This window comes from Dermacentor albipictus, chromosome 1 (genome assembly GCF_038994185.2).
Source record: "Dermacentor albipictus isolate Rhodes 1998 colony chromosome 1, USDA_Dalb.pri_finalv2, whole genome shotgun sequence".
Lineage (NCBI taxonomy): Eukaryota > Metazoa > Arthropoda > Arachnida > Ixodida > Ixodidae > Dermacentor > Dermacentor albipictus.
This window is the reverse complement of record NC_091821.1, coordinates 201,490,984-201,517,899: the sequence shown is the minus strand read 5'-3', so window position 1 is coordinate 201,517,899 and position 26,916 is coordinate 201,490,984. Positions and strand designations below refer to the sequence as shown.

Sequence of the window (26,916 nt, the reverse complement as noted above, 5' to 3'; positions counted from 1 at the left end):
GTTCACTAAATAAACGCAATTAATTAAATACTTCGTGATGAAAAAAGTACTGGCTGTATTTACCCACGACTACGGCTACTATGCAGCAGGTACGATTTTTCTACCAGCTCTTGGGTTCATATGAAATCTTGGTCCAAGTTAACTGGGACATCCAGTATAAGAGGTAAAAACACTTATTGCAGTCACGATGGAGACAGAACAATGGACGTGAGGACTGTTCCGAATGATCCTCCTACAGGATACACCTGCTGTTGTTGCACAGTGGCACCAGGTCCTGAGCCAACGCGCAGAAAAGTTAACTCCTGCTGAATAATTCGCAGATATAATAAACATGGCTCACTTTTGGCAGTGTATACTTATACAAATTCGTTCCAACTTATTATTTGGCCAGTCTCTCCATGTTTTTGCAACCTTTTAAAACAACGGTTGGTAGGTGCTCCAATATGACACCTATCTTTCAGCAATCGCCAGCTGCCCCTGGTAACATATTTCATTGTTTCGTTACTGTCACTGCCATGGTGCTAGTAAAATTCAAAGCAGTTGTCTATCATTTAAGAGCGCGTCAGTTGTTCGCAAGTGTGATTGAAAACGGAATTATATGGATTTGTCAGTATACAGGATCTCCAAAGTTAAACTAACAGTAATTTTGTCATTCAGGAGCATGGCTGTTGGCGCGGCATCAAGCCCCCCTTCTTACGTAGTTTACTGGGTATGGAATTTCACTTTCAAGCTGGACTACACAAATAGAAGCTGCACTCTTGCTATCGGCAGGCGAAAACAAGCGACGAGTGACTTTTCCCTTTCCCTCACGTTCATGATTGCTCAACGTTGTGCCGAGATCCTCGCCCCTAAATAGAACATAAGCTGACTGAATACCAAATCTGGTCACGAATATCTCGCAACAGTATCACCCTAGCAGAATCAAAGTGAAGTTGTCTTCAAGTGCGACTGTCTTCATCTTTCAAAAATAAACATTCCATAATCGTGGTAAGCAAAGAAGTTTGTCAAGAAGCTTTTGCTGGTCATGCGTTACCACCTGTGCAAGTAGGCTTTGCGTAGCTAGCATCGCGTTTTAATAAAATTACTGGTAGTTTAAGTTTGAAAACTACCTGATCCTGTTTTATTTTATCATAGGGAATCCGCGCGAACTTAATTACATATATAGCGAGATGTTCATGACTATATTTGGTATTCAGTCAGCTAATGTTCTATTTAGGGGCGAGGATCTCGGCACAACATGAAGCCTCATATATATATATATATATATATATATATATATATATATATATATATATATATATATATATATATATATATATATATATATATATATATATATATATATATATGTATATATATATATATATATATATATATATATATATATATATATATATATATATCATATGGCATTTGAACTAACACCTAATGTATTATGTTGATTTAAAATGAGAGCATTTTCGATATTTCATTCGATATTCCATTCACTGTATTGTGGTCGTTTTTCTCGAATGTTTGTATACGAGTTGATTCCGAATTTTCCCTGTTTGAGCGCCCCTATAAGGTAGAAAACACCACGGCTTCTAAAAGTGAAATAAGTACTTTCCAATCTTCAGAAATTATCGCCTCTTAGATTAATGGTGCCCTTTCCGCAGTGCAGGATTGCGTGACCACCAAAACTTCGTTGACCATCTCGCTTAAATTTGCGTGCTCTAGCGAGCATTTGTGTCTCTCTGCAAGCACCTGGAATCATCTGAACGCAGGCCGAAGTGTTTGCGTTGGTTTGTCGTTCGTCGACGCGCGCAGCGATCGTCTTGTCGCGGTTCTTATGCAGTTGAATGACAGCCGCTGTGCTAAAAATGACTAAAAAATTACGATCCACTTGTGTATTCACTGGTTGCAAAGGCGAAGATAGTGACGCGAAAGTGCAACATCGGAGTGCCGGGAGACGCCGGGCTGCGTGCATCTGGCAGTGTGTGTTCACAGCGCCAGCCACTCGGGGGCTCGCACGAAAATAGGATATTTCAAATAATAACGGACGCGCACCTACGTCGGTGCTTGTTGATGCATAGAGCCACACTGAGTCCGTGCGAGAACATGGAGCTAAGTGATCCATGTTCGAGTGAACATGATCCAAGTGATCCTGCATTCGAGCGCGTCGCTGCACAGTCACGTAAATGTGCAGTTATGCTTTCGTCTGAGGCATATAGACCTGAAGCATCACATTTGTGCCTCGATCAGATGTGAAAGGAGGCGTTTCAAAAGCGCAACGTGCCCAGCTACAATGTACTTCCACCACTTGCTACACTGTATGATACGGCGCTGTTGTCAGCTCAGAAAATTGTAGCTGACCAACTGTTTCCTCACACTCGTTTTGCGTTACTGCCTGAAGTAACTCCCCGCACAAAATGTAACATTTCGACTTAAGCAGGCCGAGAACTCCCTTGTTTAACCAGTAGTCACCCCTGAAACCCGAAGTAGTGTCAGTTCCTGTTATCATTGAAACGCCGCGTCACAGGGACGCGCATGCATTGGGCGGAACACCAGGTGCTGCGGTCTGCCGCGCCTCCAGTGTGCACGCGCTGCAAGTACTGCGAGCGGAGAGATCGAAGGCGACTACGACGATTGTACGTCACGTATGCGTCTTGCAGATATTTCTGAAGCCATGTTTATTTTTTTTTAACTGAAAGGACGTTCCACAAGGGGCAAAATATTGCAGGGCTCGTTTAAGCTTCATATATTGTGACTAAGAAGTTTATATATAGCGCAGTAGTGCAAGTGATAGAAGTGATGCAGGTGAAAACTCGATTGCAGCTACAGGATGGAGCGATATATACGGGACAGCTTACTTGAAAACCGGGTAGTCAGCTGGCATGTTTGTCTATACTTCTTCAACAGGACATCCGTGAAGTAATGGATGTCCGCAAGCAACGCATTTGACGCCGACAGACATCCAGTATCAGCCAAGGCTATTCGTTCACACTCCAAGAACTCATTCACGAAACTGGAAGGAAAATATTGGCATTGTTATGAAATCATAGAAGATTCTCGTTCAACCCATAACCCTATATATGAAATAAGTAGCAGCACCTTCGTCGTACGATGCGGTGAAGAGATCCCGCGCTCCATAAACGCACTGTTCGAAATACACTTCCGTTCTCAATCTTCGCAAAAACAGAAAACAATACTGTTTTCTGTTTATTATGAAGACGGCTAGTGCCTGCGGACAAGCAGCAATGTTAACACTATTGCGCGCAGCGCCTGATCTAGCCCTGTGAGAAGCAAGTTTTTTACTGCCAGTTTCAATTCACAGCAGTGGCTTATTTCGAGAAAAATACACGCACACATATTTAGGTGACAATAAAGCGACAAAAAAATCCAGCAGAACCCATCTCACGATGAATGTCGACGTTAATGCGATTAGCATGAAAGCAATGTAAAGACACGCCGTATTGCCAGCGCGGACACACGAAGTGACACTCTCGCTGCCATCTTCAACTCTTAATTATACCGCGACACGCTATATCTTCTTGTAGTCACTTCACCCCAGTTGATATTTCTTAGTATCTCCAACTTGGTTGAAGTCGCTCCCCATCAGGCGGCCGCGTTTGACGCGGAGGCGTCTGCTGTTGATTGGGGGTAAGCGGGAAGGCGTGAGGCGAACCGTGTCCCATATATGTATAAACCGCTGTTCGAGTGGAACCGACTGCTAGTCTGCGCGCTGCTAGCGTGGCTGCCGAGTTGTGCGGATCTTCCCTCGCGTGCAGCAACGTCAACTTCCTCCAGCTCCCCACCCCATAACGCAAATACACCGCAAATAAAAAAAATTACGTAAATACACCCGCCCCCCTCCTCAATCCTCCTCTCCAACGAGGAAGCCGGAGAATGCACGAGCCATCCCTAGAAGTGCTGGGTGAGCGGCCGCTGCGTTGTGGGGAAGCCGTAGGGAGCGAGGACTGCTTCCCGCAAGTTAAAGCCCTGGGAGTGGCAATATGAATTTGGGGCATATTTCTTCTGGCAGTTATCACTGCGCGTGACGGTGTCGCGTCAAGGGGTCAGTCGCATAGTTCACAGGGAATTGACTGCCTAACTGGATGAACCTGAAGTCCGGCATGTCGATGCAGAAACGCCGTACGCCGCCCATCGGGGAGACGTGTACCGATGCGCGTAAGGCTCCCTTGGCCGAGTCACTGCGATGACGCTGGCCCGTATTTTAAAACGTTTAATTTCATTTTCCACTTTTATCATGTGCCGCGCCGATAATGCGATCCGTGGCGGCGCATGGCTCTCGGCGCGGCTGAGCGCGCACAGATAGGCGAGATGGCTGGTGGCTGCATTTGGGCTGTCTTTCCGCGCGCCTAGTGCCTTTGGGTCGTGTAATCTCAAGTTTCGGAGACTGCGAGATGCAACAGAAATGTTCGCTCCCCTCTGTTTGCGCGCTTCATCACGCTGGCGTTGTGACCGCTAGAGTTCTTGATAATCGAAGGCGATCCGATCATGTTTGCCAGCACGGGCGTGACAAGATTGTTAAGTTGTTAGTAAGCGAATGTTACCTACAATTTGTACGGCGGATAGACCTACAAATATTACTTTGTGTAGTGATCTTTCTTTCTTTCTTTCTTTCTTTCTTTCTTTCTTTCTTTCTTTCTTTCTTTCTTTCTTTCTTTCTTTCTTTCTTTCTTTCTTTCTTTCTTTCTTTCTTATATATTTTGCTATCGCTATCAACGCTTAGCCTGCCTTTCGGGCCAACTACGACTTTTTTCAAGTCAAGGAAGGTCACAGCACCTCTGAAGCGACGTTAGGTGGCGAGTTCAGTTAGTGCCGTTCATGTACCGCAGTGGCAACATAGCACTTGTTTCTGCCGCCGTGCATATAAGGCTGAGACACTCAAAGGGGTTGACTGAAGACTGCGCTTTTCCAGGTGCATTGTTCAAACCATCGCAGGCTGCTCTTTTGCCGTGGTCGCTTACTTTGTATAAGGGAGTGCAGAGGTGCTTAATAAAATCTGGTTCGGTATGGCAGTTTGTTCTGAATTGTTAGAAACTAATAAAGAACACTGATAGCGGGAGCCCGTTGCGACCGGATGCTTAGCACGCGACAAAAGGGAAGGAAAACAATATGGACACGTGGTGGCCAAAGCTCACGTTTACTGGCACCTCTTACATCGTTGTAATTGGCCACCGTCTTTGGGAAGCCTAAGCGTCACAATCTCGTAAAAATGGAATCTGAAAAAAATTACGCGCCTCCGCGTGACGTGGCAGTTCGAAGCCAAGTTGAGCAGATAGGTCCAGAAGATGTGACATAGAACGGTAGCTCTGCGTCGTGCTGCGTGCATACCTCGAATTGAAACGGCTGATTTGCACTTCAGCCTGACCATATATGTGGCTCACAGGCCTTGTTCGCTTTTATTAGTTTAAGCAGCAGATCTAAAGTAGGCATTGGGAAGCATATCGGCTTACGTATACGCACGCTATCTTTTGCATTACGCGCCAACTGCTTTTTATTGAGCCAAAGAATTTAGCGTTAGCCGTGGTTCAGCGATGCCTCTACTAAAAGCCCTTCTTCGGGACATGCGTGCGGCGCGGTCGGAGCAGTTTTGCGTGCGTCGACGACGAACGCAATAAATGGCAAATCCAGATGTGGGACCCAGGGGGCCCGCCTTCCGCCCCCTCTTCTCTTGCCCCCTAGAAAAATTCCAGGAGCTCTACAGCGATGAGAAAATTAAGCATGCAGTCAGCTCCTCCTCCTTGCTGCTACCCTGGGTAGCATCGTATTCCCATGGCCATAACACTGTATTAAAATCGTCTGTTGTCACCGGTGCGCCACTTTCCTGAGACGCTATAGGACCACAGTCATATAAATCCACAAAGTTTTTCGCACGTAAGTACTCTTTGACGCTGGCCTGTTGCCATCGTTAATTTGATGTCCAGTGCCTGGATTGCTTGAAATATTTTCCTACGGACAATTCTAGCGTACCATCTTTTGCGAATACGGGCCCAGAGTTCTTGGATTATTCTAGTTACGAAACTAGGCCTTGAACTACGGGTCTCCAGGGTACCGTATTGTAGCTTCCGCCGGGAAAAAGAAAGAAAGAAAGAAGAAACTTTGGTTCGGCGTGTTTTAATGCTTATCGCCTCGAAAGCGCAATCGTTTTATTGTACTGTGCGCTTCTAAAACCCTTTTCTCCCCTTTGTCTTGTTGTGGTGCTCGATGTAGAGCTGCAAATTTGTGTGCGCCGTGATAACACTTTCTTTTACCGCACCTTATTTAAAGAGACGCTAAAAAGAAGCACTAAATCCCTTTAGACTGACGACGTATTATTTGAAAACTATTTATCAACTTCAGGATAATAGGTTGGTAATAAATCTGTTGATAACAGAGGGTAATTTTTTTTTTTAATTTTGCGCCGAAACCTCAGCGTCAGTGTGACGTCACGAATTTCGAGATATCTTTTCCTATTTGGACCGGATGTTGGCTCAGTAAATGTTCCCGAAATTCGCCACGTTCAATGGCTGGCTTCTGTAGAACATAAGCCCTATAGTAGACGCCGTCACGATCCACGAAGTAACGGCGAGCTGGTGCGGAAACTTCACGGTGGCGTCGCCACCCGTCTTCCCTTTTGGCGCCTTTTCTGGTGCGCTAAGCCTCTTCTCGTGATAAGAGTATAGTGTATTTGGTGTTTAATAAGGTCAGTTTACTGATACAGGTGAAATAATTTTTTCTCTTTAGTGTCCCTCTAGTCATTAAAACTTCTTCCTGGGCGAGTTGGTGCATACTTGATTCGAAAATTATAACAGCGCTAACGCATGCAGCCACAAAAGAAACGCTTCTGTCTCGTCCTTGGTGTTTTGTGGTTGCATGTGTTAGCACTGTTATTATATTCAAATCAAATGTCCCTCTAGGGTCAGCGTAAACGGGGAGCGTCGCAACCCGCGTGATGTCAGAGCGAACACTGACGGCAATTGTCGCAAATGATGCCCCCTAGACGACCTCGTACCACCATCGTGCTTAAATACTGTACACCTGGGCTCGTTTGCTAGAACACGTGTAACCCGGGGATAAATTTACACCTCAGCAAATAAATAAAAATTGGGTCGTCGACAATATAACTATGTCCTCTCTAACCGCTATTGTTTTGAAACACGAATGCTGCTAGCTCCGTAAAGGTCATGACAACTTAAGAGCCGAGCACGCGGTAAAACCACTGATTAAGATGTATGTACATCATTATGAACAGAGTGATTGGGGCAGTTAGTATTTATTGAGGGTGGAGCATCGCTGCCGTGCGAGCACCTTTCCCGCGACCGGGGTAAAACGCGTTCGAGATCTGCTATGAAGAGCAGCTGCGCGCGCCGGTACTGTTTTGGAAGGCGACACGCGGCTGTCTGAGCTGTCGGGCTAGTTTCAGTGGCCGCTTTACACGTATGGTCCTACGGGGTAGTGTGATTGTTATCAGATAACACGAGCCACGCGCCTGTAGCAGGCACGCACCTGTAGCGTAGGGACGACCTGCTGATGCTGCGGCCGAGCAGTGGTTTCCTTTCCTTTTCTTTCTTTAGTTATTTTTTTGCAAATGATGTGCGTTTAAATTTATCCTAGCGTTAATTCGCTCTTGTAACGGAGCCCTAACTGCAAGATCTGGCAACCATGTGCAAATCTTTATCAATCTTGTGTTTTGTTTTACTTATCTCTTTTTTTTTCTACAGTGAGGGCGCTTTTCCTGCGTGCAACGCAGAGGGCAAGAAAGGCGTCAGACGAGGCCGACTTCAAAGGGATTGTGGTATCCTGTGTAATTTTCTTTCGTTCTTGTACAGTGGCCAGGATGCACACTATCCATAAGTGAAGCCATTTTGGGTTCTTACGAACCACCTCTTGCGAACGAATTTATTTTAAAAAATCATCCAGCGCTCTTGCAATGATGAAAGAACGGCTCCTTCCCAAAGCAGTCGCCCTCTCATCATTGCGAGTTTTAGATGGCGCGCAACTACATGCGAGCCATTGTTCTCGACTGAAGACTATCTGAAAGTCACTTAATTTTCAGTGCACGAAGATGGGCGCCATCGATTTGAAATCTTAATATTAAAAAAATTGCCGAACTTTGATATGACAGTACGTTACCGCGCAACGCAATGCGCGTCTGTACGGCTGTCTCACACCTTTACATAGAATCGTTAATAGGAGCTTTGTGCACAACACTTGTAAGATTCCCATACTGATAGCTCAAACTCGTAGATGTAAAGAAGGTCGCCTACAGCGTAGATTTACGCCACCAGGTAGTGACGTGGTAAGAGCTTAGCTGGGAGTTCCAGGTTGATTCTCGTGTACACATATCGCTAAGAGTGCTGTCGCAAACCGGGGCTGCGTTCACCGCAGCGCATCTTTGGCTCGCGGCAGCGACGAAAATTGTCGATTTATATTTCGCCCGTGGCTTTTTTGGTTATGCAATATACCGTTTCCAAAAATGCATACGAACGTATTGTAGATTTTTCCAGCCAACAGGATGCAATAGGAGCGAGGGTGCAGTACATCTAACACCAATATGGCTGAAACAGCGATATGGAAGAGCTAGAACTATCCCCAGAAATGTCGTTCGTGTATCAGCGTCATGGGTGAGCGGAAATATTGTGCCACGCACTCACGTTCGTGCTCGATCTCTTTTTGTAATCTTCCAATAATAAGTATCAGTGGTATTTCCATTGCACACGGAACAAACGAAGACTTACTTGCATACATCCTTGCTGGTTATGCTGAGTCCTCTTCCTTCTAAGTCGGCATAGAAAGCTACGGCGCAGTAGGAGTAGCGGCGCACAAATTCCATGTAATGACAATTCGGTGGAATACCTGAAACAGGCAATACTTCTATTCAGACTGGGAGCTGGTGCTTGAAAGTGTGCGTTGTCATGAATCAAGGGGAAATGTTAACATCTGGACGGATCAAAGTTTAGAGAGAAAGAGGAGGAGATGGGGGGAATGGGAATCTTACCAGTTGGCGTAGTGAAGATTCCCGTGTAATGACCATAGTCCGTTGGCCGACCACCACCACCCCCACCACCCCCACCACCTCCACCACCCCCACCACCCCCACCTCCATGAGGGGTGGTACCGCTCAAACCGGTTACTGCGGTGCATTCCAACATTCCTAGTGTTGCGATCAAGGAGTTTCTCACGAACTTCATATTGCCCGTAAGTTCTGCGTGGTCTCTTATACTACATTCGTGCCGCTGCTCCAGTTCATGAGTGCATGCGTTGAACTTCGCTATGATCCTGCAAAAAATAAAATTTTTGAGGAATTAAATCGCGTACACACTGATCTTCCGTAATTTATTGTTTTCGTGACCGTGCGACAGTTAAATAATCATTCACGCCCGACAAATAAAGCGCTCCTATTGTTTTCATTGATCTGCAAGTGACTAGGGAAAATATGTTTTGCTACAACACAGTGCCACTGTTAGCATTTTGAGTACCAACAATTGAAGAAAAAAAAGAAAGAAACGCAGGGTTAGGGGTAGGGGTGAAGCGTCATAGCTATCCAACAATGAAACCTACAAGGAAAGTAACGTTACGCGAACACGCTGTGTAGGTAAAGCTTTTCTTTCGTCGTGCTTTCGCGTTGCAGTTCACATCAGGTAAGGCGCTAAGCTGTCAAAAATGAACCCTAGAAACTTTTACTATAGAAACGTGCTACTTGTGCACTGCGGGTGCCTCAGCATAGTTCGGTTACAGCAGCCGCATGACTCCGCATTCCACCAGGCATGGCTCGCCCCATGGAACCGTTCATGAAAATATCGCATAGACATTTCCATGCGGTGGCTGGCCCTACGTCCGTTGTTGGTATTGTGGGAGCAGCTGCTTCACCAGCCGTGCCGCACATCACTGGGAACGCGACAAAGCGCAGGTTGGCGGACGTTTCAGCTGACCATATGCTTACGTCACAAAGCTCTCATCTGAATAGGCGTCGGCATTCTATGCACAATAGTCGCGCCTACCAGCTTAAAACACGACATGGTCTGGAGCGCGCAGTAAAGAAAACAGAAGCGCAATATGAATGCTTACAGGGGCTCTATAACGTAAAACTATTCCAATATATTTTTATTCCCATTTACTGACGTCAAATTCGCTTAACCGCCGGCGCAAGCATCGGGCGGTGACCCGAAGGGTTGTCTAAACAGACAAATCAAACGCTCTCCTAGTTCATAGGAAGTCACTTTCGTTTGCTTTAAACACGAATAACATTGACTACACTGAGCTGCTTGTCTTATCTAATTGACTGACATGAAGTGAGGAGCGTGCTCAAGCGGAGAGGGGTTCAATGGGACCGAGCCAGTGCACTGAAAATCGGTAACCGAATGAAGAGGGTAGTGCCGGCGTCTGCGATTGGTCCGCTTTCCCTTACTTAGCTTGCGGTGGTTGGTCGAAAGTGGCGGCGGCATGCAACGGAAGGTTTAAAATGCCGTTAAAACGGACCCTCAGCAAAGATGAGTTGGCAGAGCGAGGTCGTATACGTGCCGAAAGGGCTCGATAACGTTATACGGCCACGCAGAAAGTTTTGTTATACGCAAATAAACCCATAAAGTTTTGCGAGTAGCCAGTGCCTGAGCGATCGGCAGCAGCCATCTTTTATTCCTTTCGGAATGGGGCAGTCTCCGGCTATTAAAAAAAAGCTGCTTTGTTCGGCATATTAATTCATCTTTAACGCGTAAACGTAACTTTGACGCAATGAGTTTTCGCGGTTTTGTGACGTCGAGTGACAGACAGGTGAAGGGGGTGCAGCCTGAAACCTTTTGACCAATAGGAGAGGGTTAATGGCGAAAAGGTGTTGAATTAAGAAATAATTTTTTTTTGTTCGGTCGAATCATGCATAATCAGTGTATACACGTCATGTCAGATTGGGAGCTATGGCGGTTTTCGTAACGTCGCGTGACAGACTGGCGAAGTGGGGGTGGTCCAAAAAAGTTTTTGACCAATCGCGGAGCGCTGATTGCTAAAGTGGAATAGAAAAGTTTAGAATAGCTTTATGTGATAGCGCCCCTGCAGTGCTCCTGACTTTCACTCAATCTGTTTTTCCCTTCAATTGCCGAGTGAGGCTACAATCCTACATTAAATCCACCGTAATTCTTCGGCGTGACCCTGCCCAAGCACTATGATTTGCTGTATCCCGCACACTTTCTTCACTTGCAGGTATTTGCATACAAAACTAATTTCACGACACTTAATTTTGCTTATATCTATTCGCTCGCACAACGTAGTCACGCCCTCCAATGCAGCCCTCGCATTAAAGTTTGAGATTGTTGGTTTGGTATGAGGTGTAGCTGAACCAAAGCAAGGAATGAAAGTACCCGAGCGACTAACAAATTGTTCAGCTCCTATTTACCGTAAGCAATAAAACATGGGCGCTATAACGTAAAACTATTCCAAACTTTTCTATTCCAATTCTGCTATCAGCCCTCCGCGATTGGTCAAAAACTTTTTTCGACCACCCTCCACTTCACCTGTCTGTCACGCGACGTTACAAAAACCGCAATACCTCCCCATCTGATATGATGTGTGCACACTGATTATGCATGATTTGACAGAAAAAAGAAAAACAGTTATTTCTGATTCGACCCCTTTTCGCCATTAGCCCTCGGCTATTGGTGAAAAGTTTTCGGGCTGCACCCACTTCACCTGCCTGTCACGCGACGTCACAAAACCGCACGAACTCACCGCGTCAAAGTGACGTGTACGCGATAAAGATGCATTAATATGCCGAACAAAACTGAATTTTTTTCGGAATAGCCGCAGGCTGCCCCGTTCCGAAAGGAATAAAAAATAGCTGCCGCCGATCGCTGAGACGCTGGCTACTCGCACCTGCCGGAGAGCATGGGTGTATTTGCGTATAATAAAACTTCTTGCGTGACCGTGTAACGTTTTCAAGCACTTTCGGCACGTTTACTACCTCATTCTGCCAACTCTTCTTTGCTGAGGGTCAATTTTAGCGTCATTCTTAAGCTTCCGTTGCATGCCGCCGCGATTTTCGACCAGCCACCACAAGCTAAGTAAGGGAAAGCCGACCAATCGCAGACGCCAGCACCACCCTCTTCATCCGGTTATCGGTTTTCAGTGCAGTGGCTCGGCCCCATCGAATCCCTCTCCACTTGAGCGTTCTCCTCGCTTCTTGTGAGCCAATTAGATACAACAAGCCGCTCAGTGTAGGCAATGTTATTCGTTTTTCAAGCAAACAAAAGGGACGTCCTATGAACGAGGAGAGCGTTTGATTGGTCTGTTCAGACAACCCTATGGGTGACCGCCCGGTGCTTGCGTCGGTGGTTACGCAAATTTGACGTCAGGAAATTGGAATAGAAACATATTGGAATAGTTTTACGTTATAGGGCCCCATGTCTCCCTGTGATGCGAATTTTGGTGCGAATTAGCCTTAAATGATGCACCAATTTATGCACCAACGTCCGAAGTAGCTTGTGACAGAGTACTGTTTTAGCAGTTCTTAACCATTTACTCCCTCATTTCTGTCATGATGTGAATACAGAGAAAAGGGAACAAGTTGGAAAGAGGGGAGGGGTCATTTTCTTAAAGTGGAGCACTCTCGCTCGTCCACTCTGTTTACACCTCGGTGGAACATTTGGGCATTACATCTCAGTGGAGTACATAGCAGGGTGTGTTTTATCGTATCTACAAGGTAATTACGCAAATGCACTTACTCGCATAGCACCAGGCTGTCCGCGCGTACCAGGGGCTTTCTGAAGGCTGTTCGAGGGACGACAATGGGCTTCTGGCGCTTGCGGGAGCTTCGCTTGCCCTTCTTGCGTGAATAGGCTCTCTTGAATTTGGTTCCATCGCGGTTGGCCCGTTTCACCAGTCTGTTGAACTCGAGACCGCATTTGAAGAAGTCGAACAGGACTGCTCGCCCCACGCATTTCTGCTGTGCGTGCAGCATACGTTGCTTGCTGCCTGCAAGTCCACCACCACCGGCTAAGAAACCGAAACATGTGGGCCATTGCTTCTGCGAGTCTCCGCTCTCATCTTGGCTAGCGTAGTCGTCCATTCGTGTTTATAGGCCCTGATAATATGCTTGGCAGTTCGCATTAAGTTCAGGCAGAAAGATTAGAACAATTTTTCTTGAATAACATTTATCACCAGACACTGATGTAATCGTTTTGTGACCGAATCTATAGCAGGAAGCGCAGTGTCACTATTTATTCAGCACCACATAAGCTGTAAAGACTGTTGTTAGCCGTGTTCACACGGAAGACCACGCATAATGGCATCGATTTCGCTAGCACTCGTCCAGACTTCGCTTTAGCTTTAAAATTTTGCTGAGTTGGCCACCCATTATACTTATTTGCGCTGCTTCTGGATGCTGAACCTCCTATGCAGTGCGTTAAGTTAACTGCATGCATGCGAACTATTATATATAAGATCCCCGAACGACAGTACCACTGCTGGGCTTGTTGCTGGGCTAGTGTCAATGCCTACTGCGGTGTAATGCGACGCGAAGTTATGTAAGACCAGGACATAATGGGTATATAAGATCCTGTTCTGGTCTTACTTCACAGTGGTTCGCGTCTTACTACGCCATAACAAACTGCAATGTTTCGGTAAGTTTGAGATCCACTGTTAATTAACATTCTCTGTGACTTGAATCGCTCCGTTAAGAACATCCAAGTGATCGCCTCTGTACAAAGCAGATATCCCCCAATCCGCCGGATACGCTATACTTCAGCTTTTACTTCTTTTTTTTTTTCTTGGCCCCAGCACATTTTAGCGGAGCATTAAGCAACCGAGTGCGTGACATGCGCCAAAATCAGGCTATATGCTTATAATTTCCTTCATAGAGAAATTAAAATCAGCTGATGATCAAATCAAACCAGTTAAATGCTTTATTGATCAGTAAGATTGTAACGCAGATATTCAACCCGTGCACTTCTAATGCCACTTTCTCTTCGAAAGCGCGAGTGGCGCGTATAATAACACTATAGTATACAGGGTGTTTTTTTTTTCTTTTAGCTGCGCCAAATTTTCAAAACATTGCCTCTGGCAGATAGCACAATTCTAATCTTTGATCTAAATTACTCAATCAGGTCGCCATTACTTCTACGAGAAATCAAAATACTTAATTAAATAATCAAGACAATTATGTTTATTAACTTTTCAATTAATAAAATTACGACCACTATTTCAATCTACGAATTACAGCCGGTGAGTTCACAAGGCGCATTCACTTAGAACGAATTCTCAGGACCGCACTAGTTTCGATATATTAGTTTTCTAAGTGTCCGGCAAAATGCATTGCCCGCCATGGTTGCTTATTGGCTATGGTGTTGGGCTGCTAAGCGCAAGGTCGCGGGATCGAATCCCGGTGACGGTGGCCGCATTTCGATGGGGGCGAAATGCGAAAACACCTGTGTACTTCGATCTAGGTGCACGTTAAGGAACCCCAGGTGGCCAAAATTTCCGGAGTCCTCCACTACGGCGTGCCTCATAATCAGAAAGTGGTTTTGGCACGTAAAACCCCATAATTTTTTTTAATGCATTGGTGTTTCAGTTACTTTAGTGCTTCAATGAATAAAACAGTTTTTTCGTAAGAAAAGTAACTGGAACGCCAATGCACTTCGTCGGATACTTTGAAAATTAATATTTTCGAAAGTGGTGCAGTCCAGTGGCCTGCCGCGCCATCAAGTGAGTGCCTGTTCACGCCACACTGCATTCCCCTCTCGAATAAGCGACCTCTGTTCCTCCCTCTGTCAATTAATGGATTATTATTATTATTATTATTATTATTATTATTATTATTATTATTGTTGTTATTATTATTAGCACCAAGACCATTGAGGTTGTTCCTGGGCACTTTATATACACATATGATTGATTGATTGATTGATTGATTGATTGATTGATTGATTGATTGATTGATTGATTGATTGATTGATTGATTGATTGATTGATTGATTGATTGATTGCAGCAGGTTGTTGCGTGCTGGTCGCACAACGTTATTTAGGGTAGTGGGGTGTTTTACAATGACATCTAATTAATTCTCTGATGCAACTTTCACTACATAAATAACGCTCTATACTTCTGAGTGTATGCACCGCTAGATCTTGGCGAGCATAAACTATATATGACTAGAACTTGAGACTGACTCCAACCAAATAACTGAATTTTATTAGCCCGACGTTTCGGAGCCCATTCGGCTCCTTCTTCAGGGGGTTGTTCTTCGGGGGGTGGCGGTGTGCCTCTTTTAAAGCGTCTTTTTTGAAGAAAGGAGGGGGGGGGGGGAACACGGGAGGTGGGGAGACACTCCACAGACGGAAAGGTGGGGGGGAACAAAAGGAAAGGGGGGTTTGTGTTGTTGACCGCTTCCAAGGAGCTGCGATGACCGGTGCTGGGTGGAGTGCTCACGAGGGTGCCCTTGATGGGCCGCGGGGGGGGGGGGGGGGAGGTTACAGGGTCGCGCCGACGTTCTGTGTTGGTGAAACGAGCGGGAGTCTATCTGGCTGTGCGTCCTTTTCTTCTTTTCGTCATGTCGCCAAGGCCATGGACATAGACCGAGGGTAGGTTGCCCTTCACACGGTTTATGTTATTCTCCGTATTCTGAATGTGCCATGACTCCAGTAGTAGTCTCTTTCGCCAGTTCGTTTCTGTTTGAAGGATTTCAGTTTCCTTGAAAGCAATTTTGTGGTCGGCGACTTCAGAGTGTTCCGCGACGGCGCTGCGAATACGGTTGAATGTCCTGACGTCGTTCTCGTGTTGTCTGATCCTTTCTTTTAGATTTTTGGTTTCCCCGATGTACGACGCCGGACAGTCAGCACAACTGATTTTGTAGACGACGCCTTGAGCTTTTTCTTTTGGTGGACGATCTTTTGGTTTAGGGAGGAGGATATTGAAAGTGTTTATTGGTTTGTGCGCCACTTTGAGGCCTTCTTTTTTTAATATTCGGCTGAGCGCTTCGCTGGTACCTCTGATGTACGGGATGGACACTCGCTTCTGGGGTTGGGGAGAAGTAAACGGCTGAAGGTCCCGCATTTTGTTTCTTCTTTTTTGTTGTCTGGTTGTCTTTCGAATGAAGTCATCTGTGTAGCCATTCCTCTTAAGTTCGTTGAGAACCGTTCTCTTTTCTTTCTTTAGATCCGATTCCGATGAGGAATGAGTTTCGGCTCGTTTGAATAAAGAATTTACAACAGACGCCTTGTGGTTTGCCGGATGGTCGGATTGGAAATGAAGATAGCGGCCTGTGTGGGTTGGTTTTCGGTAGACTGAAAATTTTAGAATGCCGTCTTTTCGTGTAAGTTACACGAAAAGACGGCATTCTAAAATTTTCAGTCTACCGAAAACCAACCCACACAGGCCGCTATCTTCATTTCCAATCCGACCATCCGGCAAACCACAAGGCGTCTGTTGTAAATTCTTTATTCAAACGAGCCGAAACTCATTCCTCATCGGAATCGGATCTAAAGAAAGAAAAGAGAACGGTTCTCAACGAACTTAAGAGGAATGGCTACACAGATGACTTCATTCGAAAGACAACCAGACAACAAAAAAGAAGAAACAAAATGCGGGACCTTCAGCCGTTTACTTCTCCCCAACCCCAGAAGCGAGTGTCCATCCCGTACATCAGAGGTACCAGCGAAGCGCTCAGCCGAATATTAAAAAAAGAAGGCCTCAAAGTGGCGCACAAACCAATAAACACTTTCAATATCCTCCTCCCTAAACCAAAAGATCGTCCACCAAAAGAAAAAGCTCAAGGCGTCGTCTACAAAATCAGTTGTGCTGACTGTCCGGCGTCGTACATCGGGGAAACCAAAAATCTAAAAGAAAGGATCAGACAACACGAGAACGACGTCAGGACATTCAACCGTATTCGCAGCGCCGTCGCGGAACACTCTGAAGTCGCCGACCACAAAATTGCTTTCAAGGAAACTGAAATCCTTCAAACAGAAACGAACTGGCGAAAGAGACTACTACTGGAGTCATGGCACATTCAGAATACGGAGAATAACATAAACCGTGTGAAGGGCAACCTACCCTCGGTCTATGTCCATGGCCTTGGCGACATGACGAAAAGAAGAAAAGGACGCACAGCCAGATAGACTCCCGCTCGTTTCACCAACACAGAACGTCGGCGCGACCCTGTAACCTCCCCCCCCCCCCCCGCGGCCCATCAAGGGCACCCTCGTGAGCACTCCACCCAGCACCGGTCATCGCAGCTCCTTGGAAGCGGTCAACAACACAAACCCCCCTTTCCTTTTGTTCCCCCCCACCTTTCCGTCTGTGGAGTGTCTCCCCACCTCCCGTGTTCCCCCCCCCCCTCCTTTCTTCAAAAAAGACGCTTTAAAAGAGGCACACCGCCACCCCCCGAAGAACAACCCCCTGAAGAAGGAGCCGAATGGGCTCCGAAACGTCGGGCTAATAAAATTCAGTTATTTGGTTGGAGTCAGTCTCAAGTTCTAATCAATTTCCCAACCAGACAGGCAATTCTGTCGAAATGTTTAGCTTCAAACTATATATGACTATTTTAGAGATTTCAAACAATCATTTGTGATGTTCTAAATCAATGCGATGGTAAAAATTTGAGCGTAAACGAGGCTAACGATTGGCATACAGCAAATTTGAGAGAGCAGTTTTAGGTTAAAATAAGAAAGAATATTGTAAAATGTAGATCGGAAAGAGAAGCAGAAAGTGGACCGGAAGAATGACGTTTAGATAAATCCTTACTGCCTATCGTTACCACGCTGGATGAAAGGCTGCACCAGTGACGCGCCTATATTAATTATAATTTAGTATGAGACTGTATTACTTATAACTCGAACAGATATTTCCCATTGTCAATACCACATGATCGACAAAGGCAAGCGCGAGCTCTCGCTCTCATGAAGTCATCCTTTTTCTGTGCTTACGGTTATCATCTGGAACCAACTTCCCCGCGCCGCAGAGGTCCCGTCGTCTGAGCTTTCCTTTTTTCTACCTCAGTGAAATTATGTTTGGAGAGACCGAAGTTATTTTCCTATTATATTAGTCGCAACTTGAAATTTTCTTTGTATTATGCTTTGCAGGGTAATTTGCCATGCCGCTTTCGCTGCGTGTACATTTCGTGCACACTTTTTTGTATAAAATATCTTACCACTCTCACGACAATTAGAGCGAACGTAGCTATAACACTCACTTGAAATTTGTGAACGCTGAGCCTTGGGCATGCCGTCCGAACTGCAAGCCACTCCTTGGTCTTCTAGAGCTCCGCTTGAGAAGTAGGAGACATGTTTACGTAGTGCCTCGTCCATGAAGCAATCCGTGGAAGAAAGTGCCATGGATGTGCATTTCTGATATTCGTGCACGGCCCTAAGAAGAAGTAACAGAACAGCACGATGACGCAATAGCACAATAACACAGAAGGCGCAAAAGAATGCGCGCACGTATAGCTCTACGTGTTTGTATTCTTTTGTGCCTTCTCGCGTCCTTGTTCCCTGTCCGCGTTACGACTCGCTGGTTCCTAAAGATAAACCTCCTCACATGTCCTGCCCCACTCCGCAGAGATAATCCAGGAGTCGATGCAAGTGCTAAGTGAGTCGTCTGTCTAACAAGCGGACTTTCGCTGCAATTGCGAGCGCTATGCAACCCAGTGAGCATGAACATGTATCAATGTTCGACTCTAAAATGCATCAAGCAGAAAGGGTAATCGACGGGGCTTTCACCTTGCATTCCGCCGGTTTTGCAGTTCTACCAAAAAAAAAATGCTTTCAGTCGTAGACATTCTTTACACGTCATTGAAACCTAGATGCCGCCAAAGCCAGTTAAACGCACGGAAGCCGAGTACCTACAGTTGCTCTTGAAGACGGTACTGAACCAGGTTTAGCTTCTTCGCATCCCGTCGTGGCAGCAGCCCTATGTGCGCTCACTGTTCGCCCTATGTGCGCTCACTAGATCTCGTTTGAAGGATGTGGATTGTGTGTATACTGGGTGTCCCAATTAACGTGCGCCAGGTTTTAAAAAAGAAAGGGAAATTTGTGCGCAGAAAGCCAACTTTGTCTTTTGGTAACCACCTGATGAATCCTACAGTATTTTTGTTTGCTGCTTAATTATATCATTTGTAATGTGCTGCTAATTTTTTATTGGTGAAACGATCACGTCAATACGTGGCTTCTAGAGCAGTCCTCAAAACGTGGGTGTCCATTGCTTGCTGTGCACTATATTTAGCGTCACTTCTTCCCCTCGTTCAAGGAAACCTTGAATTATTATCATCACCCACCGTGGTGCCGTGGTGGCTTTGGTTTTAAATGGGGGCGAAATTTAGAAACGCCCGTCTACTGTGCATTGGATGCACGTTAAATAACCCCAGATGTAAATAATCTAAATAATAATACTAACATTATTATTATTATTATTATTATTATTATTATTATTATTATTATTATTATTATTATTATTATTATTATTATTATTACATTCAAAGGCCTCACAAGCTCTCAAAAGGAGTCAGCGTGGTTTGAAAACTTTAAACAATAGAAAAGAGCAAATCACGAAGAACAACACTGTCGTGGCATTCAAAGGTTTTTATGTCTCGTCAGTCTTCACCGCCTATGGCTTCGATTAGCTTTGTTCCCCTGCGCCTCAGCGAGCAAGCTTTTCACTAAACCACGCAGCCGCCATCGCTCGGTTTCTGCCAACCAGTTGTGCTGTCACCATGTTTGAGTCCACACGCATAAGTTTTGTAGCTTTCATCGTTCTCCATCATCAGCCATCATCATGCGATACGTGCACTAAGGGATTTGCAAGACAATTTGACGCTTCAGCCCATGGCTTTAAAAAGGCATCGATATAAGCAGCATTCCATTCAACTATTTTTGTCTCTAATAAACAGGTAATAGAGTGGACGCTACTAGTCACCGCATTTGAGGCCTGCGGAGCAATGAGCAATTGCATTTAAAGACACACATCCGTGGTGCGTGCGTGCCCAGAGCTATGTGCCTGCCTTCACCAGACAAAAAGGAAGTCCTTACTGGCACAGTAGTCTTCGGTCTTCGCTGATCCTGCTGTCATTCTTTTCTGTGACATAGTGGAACGCTAAGCCACACAGAAAGAATTTGCGGAGCGCCGAGCGCTTGTGGCAAGCCGACTGATCACCCATTTGTGGCGCGTACACGATGTGATCTGGAAAGAGAGGCGTCCTATAACTCGAAATGATCTAGCAGGACTGCTCTGCTGAGCACTCTTAAGTACAAGCACGAGCCAACAAAATTTGTTTCGAGGTATCTCCATAATGTACCGCAGCTTTAGTCATTCGAAGCCATAGTGAACCATTGCATGCATGTGGCGTAAGCGCCTCCTTACTGTATACCCTTCGCTAAAGGCATAGTTTATATTCAAAAGGCAGATGACATTTATTGAAAGCCTTCGTCAAAAGAAGCGAAGCCACTAGCAACGCGAGCGCGGCTGAGTCCCGACTGCGTCGTGTCATGTTTGTGGAACCTCCTGGCGCAAAAACATTTGGAAAGTAAGGACGAGAGATCGCCGTGCTTTCAGCTGCTTCGAGCAAAGTGGTGCAACAGACGTCCCCGAGCTCAATACGATCATTCGAGCCGCAGCTTCCTTTCTTTTGACTAAGGCTGCTCATGCACCAGACGTACCGTGTCCGGTGCACATAGGGTCGCATTCTCTTTCAACAGCACCCTGCAGGCCGCGCGGATATTTTAATCACGAGATCAATAGCAGGAAGAAACAGCGGGTTGTTCCGACTACTGCACGCCTTCGGAACAAGTACAGAACTGGACTTATTGCGCTAAGCCCCGCACGTCAGTGTGCAGCACATCCCCAAAAAAAGACATCATGGGGCAGCCATAACGCATTATGTGCACACCGATGATGTGCCGAATGCGTATACCTGTCAACATCCGCCTTTGTATTGTTATTCGCACTTGATTCGCGACTAAGGCGAACTCACCGCGCGCAGGCGCGTGTGGTTCACCCGGCCGCGATGTCCTATGCGAAGGCACGCTCTTACCTATGACATCACTGCAAGAAACATTAAACTGCTCGATATTTTCCCTGATGCGATCTTCCTCTTTCTCGAGGAAGTACTCTTTCTCGGGGCAATGTGTCAACTTCATAACTGCTCTGATGCATTCGACGTACGACCGAAGTAACCTAGATGAAAGAAAATAGCGTCTTATTGCGGGGCGGTCGACTTGTGTCATGAGACCGCTTTCACTAGCTGCTTCTCAGTCTGCTTACTGGCAGGCATAGTCGCTGGCATCGGTGATGTGCTTTGCATCCACCTCGAGTATGCCCTCGCACTCGTTTCGACCGCTTTCGTATTCGAATCTTCGACAGATCATTTTATCTGTGCGGGAAAAGTGCGAAGTGGCTTGCGTGATCGGATTCTCCTCAAACAGATTTGCATGAAAACGAATACGTGAACGGCTGATGCAAAAAAGCGCCGTTAGGAAATGTGCCACGTTATTTTGACGGCCTCGCCGGTCGCCAGGCATCCGCCACTGGCGCGGTAGCTTGGCCCCATCCTTTCGCCCTATTATACGTATGTAGGTATACGGAGTGCTCCGAGGCGCTATTATTCATTCTGCGGAGCTGCGCGCATTTGGAGACGTTGTGGCGGTCCCTGCGTGCGGAAATTTTGCGAAAATGTTTGTGTCACCTTTAGAATCAGCTGAATTTCACAAGGTTGTTCTGTTTTGAACCGCCCAGCTCTACGTTCCTGGACGTGAAACCGTAAGTGTGATTGGATAGAACTAACTGGCGACAACCCAGCGACACTGTTCCGGGAAACTCGGCGAATACGTTCCAGCAAACCAGCTCGAAACAAAGCTGCACATATTTCAAGTTGATTCCGATTCGCGTTATTAGGCATTTCATATACTAGTTTGTTGAAATACACGGTCTTACTAACATATTTTCGGCAGTAAGTGTAACTTAAACGTTGTTCCTGCTTTGGTTTGGAATTTTTTTTCATTTCTGGTAAAACACGTTAGAAGTCGAGAAAATGTTTTCCCCGGCAGTTATGACGAAAGGAGCACAGAGATGCGATCGTTGCTTAGTTCCGTCAAGCTGCGGTTAAAGTAGCAGCAGCAGGATGCATAGGAAATAACTTGACAGCAGTTTAGCCAGAGAACAATTTCTCCGGTCAAGATATTATGTAATGTTGTAATCGGATATTAATTATAAATGAAAGGCAAATAGAGCGTTCCTTTACCTCAACAGTCAATGACGCCACACAACTTGCTTGACAAGAGTGCAATTTCGAATTGTAGCCTTAACAGCCTGCTGGTTCTGCTTACCGTATAGACTCGTGTAAAGACTACACCCCTAACTTGGTAGCCAAAAATTAAAAAGAAATGCCCAACAGAGACGCAATTGTGTTCGGTGAATCAGCGAATTTTGGTGCGCTGCGTACTTCCACGTGCCGCTACTAGACGGCGAGGGCTGTGCGTTGTGACCTCTGATGCAATCCGGTGTTTGCGCAATTTTGACAGAACGTTCGGTCCCGTGTAAGGGCCGCACCTCGTCAAAATTGATAGAGAAAAATGAGGCCCTTACATGAGTCTATATGGTAATGGCGGATTCTATACACCTATGATCACTGCCGATATCATAATTATCACCCAACACCTGGAGTAGCATGCAAAGCTATCAGCCAGACTAACATCTCCGTTACATCAGGAAAGATTGTATCTATTTCTCTACTGAACATTGTGCGTAATTTATTTATTTTTTTCCGTATAGAAATGTTTCCAAGTGACAAAGGGTTACTGCATAAATTTGTTACAGCTGTTTTTGCTTGCATAGAGGTGTACCCGGTCGTGTATGATGGCTAACGTTCCTTTGAAAATACGCGTAGCAAACTGAGTTGGTTATGTTGCCTCAGGATGCACTGCTGGCTGTATTGAAATGCGCTCTGAAATTCCCTATGAAGGCACCTGCGTAGTATAATGGCAGCCGGATGCACTGAACCTTAAGTGGGCTTTGACATCTCGATATAGAATATAAATAAGGGTGCTGCATTGTTTCTTCACAGCAATAGCACACCATGTATCTCGATAGTATGTCCAGCATCCATTTGCCCAATGGACAACCATACGAACAATATCGCCAATATGCCAGCGTTACGAACAAGCCTAGCATAAGAACCTCTTGTAAATACAGGTCTTGTTTTTATTGACTCCACGTGTCAAGCTAATCGTATGAAAGCAAGCCTGCCGACTATGCCCAGAACCGACAGGGCTCAAGTTGTGCCCCAACGGCAACACCACGTTTTCCTCCTATTTCGCATCGTTAACATTTTTTGATGCGAAAGCGTCATAGCCCATTGAGCGAAAATGCCGGCGTCCGTAGTCCGTAGCAGCGAAACCGCACCTAAAGACGCATTGCCGTTGTCAGCGACGCCGCGTCACGAGCTGCGCCTCGACGAAGCAAAGCGGGCGAAAGGGCACACCTGCTGCCGCGGTAGCAGGCCTGTGCACTTTGCTTTATGACGCCGCACTGCTTGGACCGAAATTTCCACTGTCAAGCCCAACATGACGAAAGTGGTGACGTCAAAATCACCGTGGCTTGGCAGGGCGGGCAAAAAGAAACGCCTGTTGCGACGCTGGACCAGTGCCAGGTGTTTCGTGAGGGGCGAGGGCTTCGCCGTGCCGGTGGCATGCGGCGTTGGCACCGCAGGCTGCTGCTTGCGGCTCGGACAGCACGTACTGCTATGGTACATTACTCGCAGAGTAAAACTCGAAGGACCGCTCAGCGCCGTTCAATGCGCCTTTTTCATTTTCCTGTGCTGTCCTCTGCGACACGCCGCTGGAAACGTTTTGGAAGGGTGCTGAGGCATTCGCCGGTTGATTCGTGTACTTGCGCCCACGTTGAGTGATTTGTGTACCTGCGCCCACGTGGTTGGCGAATCATTATTATTGGCCTTTACGGGACTGCATGTAGTTCCTGGAAGCCATGTAGCACTCGCCGACTACTGGGTGAGCAGGCCTGAGTGCGCTCTTGTGCAAACAGTGCGGCCGATAAAGACACACTGAGTTCCGTCTACCGACACGGCTGCCTCGGAGTTTGTTGTCTGTGATTTCTGCACTTGGACCTCGAATTTTGTAGTCTTTTTACACACTATATAGACATTTCGCATATTCAAGAAGTTTTTGAGCGCAGTCTTCCGCGTCGGAGTATTTCAAAGCGGTGCACTTGTTTGCATCGACATCTACAGCTACAGATTGTTGTTAGTGTCAATTATTATGGAAAATATGCATCGCTGATATGAAATCATCTCAAACCGTAGCTAAGCATACGTATCTGCGCATATGTGCCGTGTCCTTCCACCCTGAGACGAGTCAATACGAGCCGCCGACCCACTCAACGGCAGTTGTGATCCAAATGTTACAGGCCGTTAATTTATTGCTGATTTTCGCTTTCTTTAACTCCATCATACCTACCGTCTTCGCGTGCCATAAAGCATTATTAGAGAAAACTGTGCTCGCATAAGCGCTCATTTATAGACCGTGTTCTCTCTCGAAAACGCGGATGCCATCACTGACACCGTTGATATAACTGAGCTGGATGGTGTTTTTTGGATGAGCTGGTGTATATATATGCTGCTGTATATCGAATGCACTGTCTCTTGTTTCCCGTTTGAAGCAGAGGTAAACAGTGAATCTCTGGAATTGAGAAATGTGTCAACGTATTAACACGCGCAGACCCACCCATCTATGTGACGAATGCGACAGGTAGCTTACGGGTACGGTGACGTACAGATGTTGTACGTTGTACAGCGCTATGTCGCCGCTTGCCGCTTATTGTGTGCGCGCCGTGCGAAGTGTAGTTGATTTCAAATCGCTAAGGCCAGCACTGAACTATAAAAGCAGTTTCCTTTGTTCTAAATGCTTACATTTCAGTTCAGGACCGCCAGTGGCGGGCGCACGAACTCGTCGCCACCAGGCTTAGCCTTCGCTCAACAGTGCCAACATTGGCTCAAACTTCACGTGCGCGGTTTGAGAGGGTTGAAGCTTGTGCATTTCAAAACGGGTAGGCATCTTTGACTCATTTTAAGCACGACTCGTTATATATACAAGCGAAGACGCTCTCGCTATCGTGTTGTAGGTTCGACAGCCGTTCGCGCGGAGTTTGGTCGAACGATGGTCGGCACGCTGATTTTCTCGGTGCCGTCGGCAAGAAAGCACGTCGCAGTACGACAACTCGCGCTCGTCGGTTACGTTATATATGGCTGTGTCGTCGTCGGCCTGGTATAATGATTTCAGTGACGCACTGTGCTGAATAGAGCGTCCTGTCGTCTCGTATCGACCCAGTGTTACCGCGCCTTAAACGAACGAGTACGTGAAGTCAGGCACGTGGGCTACCACCACCAGCAAGTGAGGGTCCACGCTGCAAGAAGACTTCGTCAGCAACGTGATGTCTTTAAGTGCCGTCCAAGCGTAACGCATGGGTTTTTCGTTAAATTTGCTAGCCATCAATGAAAGGGGCAACTACATGGCTCACGGTGTAGTCCGGACAACTCGGACGAACTCCTGGCCGCTTTCTGTTTTAAAGTGGAGTTACAGTCTTATGCTACGCACGTTTTCGGCACCGCACTGACGTCTACTTCTAGTGGAGTTTCAACGCGGTGCACGGCACGAGTGTTTGCAGCATCGCGCATCCGAACGTTTCTCTTTTTTTTTTTTCCGGGGCACTTTATCGCGTGCGGCAACGCGCGCGACCCTTTTAAAACGTTTCGCGACTAATCCGTAGGGCAGGGTGCATGGGCCCTCGCGCCATGAGAAAGGCGGATTGAACATTAAGGCTTTTCGCATTCAAAACTCATAAGTGCTTAGGGGTCCGCGGATTATTATCTTGCTTGCATTGATACACAAAACTGGCTATTTTACGACAACGCGGATAGAATTCCATTTTACACTTTCGTTTCAAGATGCCCGTTGTTGCAAATACACTCATAATGTAACCAGATCAGCCGAGGTATTGAAAATTGTTCACTGAAAGGCCTCCGCAATTGTTGTCTCACTTATTTCCCTTCTTGCAATAGAAAAAAGTAGTACACCGGTTTGTTCAACCTTATATAACTATGCTAACAGCTGCTGCGACGTTATACAAGCATAAAAGTGATCCAGGGGCGCTATTACTTAAAGCTATTCCAATTCTGCAATCAGCCCTCCGCGATCGGTCAAAAACTTTTTGGGACCACCCCCGCTTCGCCTGTCTGTCAGACGACGTCACGAAAACTGCGCTAGCTCCCCGTCTGGTACGACGTGTACACAATGATTATGCATGATTTGAAAGACCAAAAGAAAAATGGTTATTTCTGATTCGACCACTTTTCGCCATTAACCATCGGTTATTGGACAAAAGTTTTCGGGCTACACCCACTTCACCTGCTTGTCACGCGACTCTACAAAACCGCGAAAACTCACCACGTCAAAGTGACGTGTACGCCTTAAAGATGCATTAATATGCCGAGCAAAACCTAATTTTCTTCTGAATAGCCGCAGGCTGCCCCGTTCCGAAAGGACTAAAAGATGGCTGCCGCCGATTGCTCAGGCACTGGCTACTCGCACCTGCCGGAGAGCATGGGTTTATTTGCATACAATAAAGCTTTTTGCGTGGCCTTGTAATGTTTTCTAGCACTTTCGGTACGTTTACGACCGCGTTCTGCCAACTTTTCTTTGCTGAAGGTCCGTTTTAGCGGCATTCTTAACCTTCCCTTGCATGCCGCCGTGATTTTCGACCAGCCACCACGAGCTAAGTAAGGAAAAGCGGACTAGTCACAGACGCCGGCACCACCCTGTTCATTGGGTTATCAATTTTCATTGCACTGGCAGCATGTACAGCATGTACCTCAAAATTCAACTGCGAACCCCTCTCTGCAGCTGAAATTTGAACAACGCAAGAGGTCGCACGTCTATTTGCTCATAGCAAAT

General features: G+C 46.3%; 1 protein-coding gene across 1 annotated transcript in view; it reads right to left on the bottom strand.

Moving 5' to 3' along the window:
* The window catches only part of LOC139054130 (uncharacterized), a 102,608-nt gene that overhangs the window by 59,906 nt on the left and 15,786 nt on the right, over positions 1-26,916 (bottom strand). The window contains exons 5-10 of the mRNA XM_070530730.1: positions 19,987-20,137; positions 18,156-18,328; positions 12,696-12,945; positions 8,984-9,264; positions 8,724-8,841; positions 2,850-3,004 (exon numbers count right to left, since the gene is read on the bottom strand). Coding sequence (XP_070386831.1) covers positions 2,850-3,004; positions 8,724-8,841; positions 8,984-9,264; positions 12,696-12,945; positions 18,156-18,328; positions 19,987-20,137 — 1,128 coding nt within the window. The remainder of the gene's footprint in view (positions 1-2,849; positions 3,005-8,723; positions 8,842-8,983; positions 9,265-12,695; positions 12,946-18,155; positions 18,329-19,986; positions 20,138-26,916) is intronic.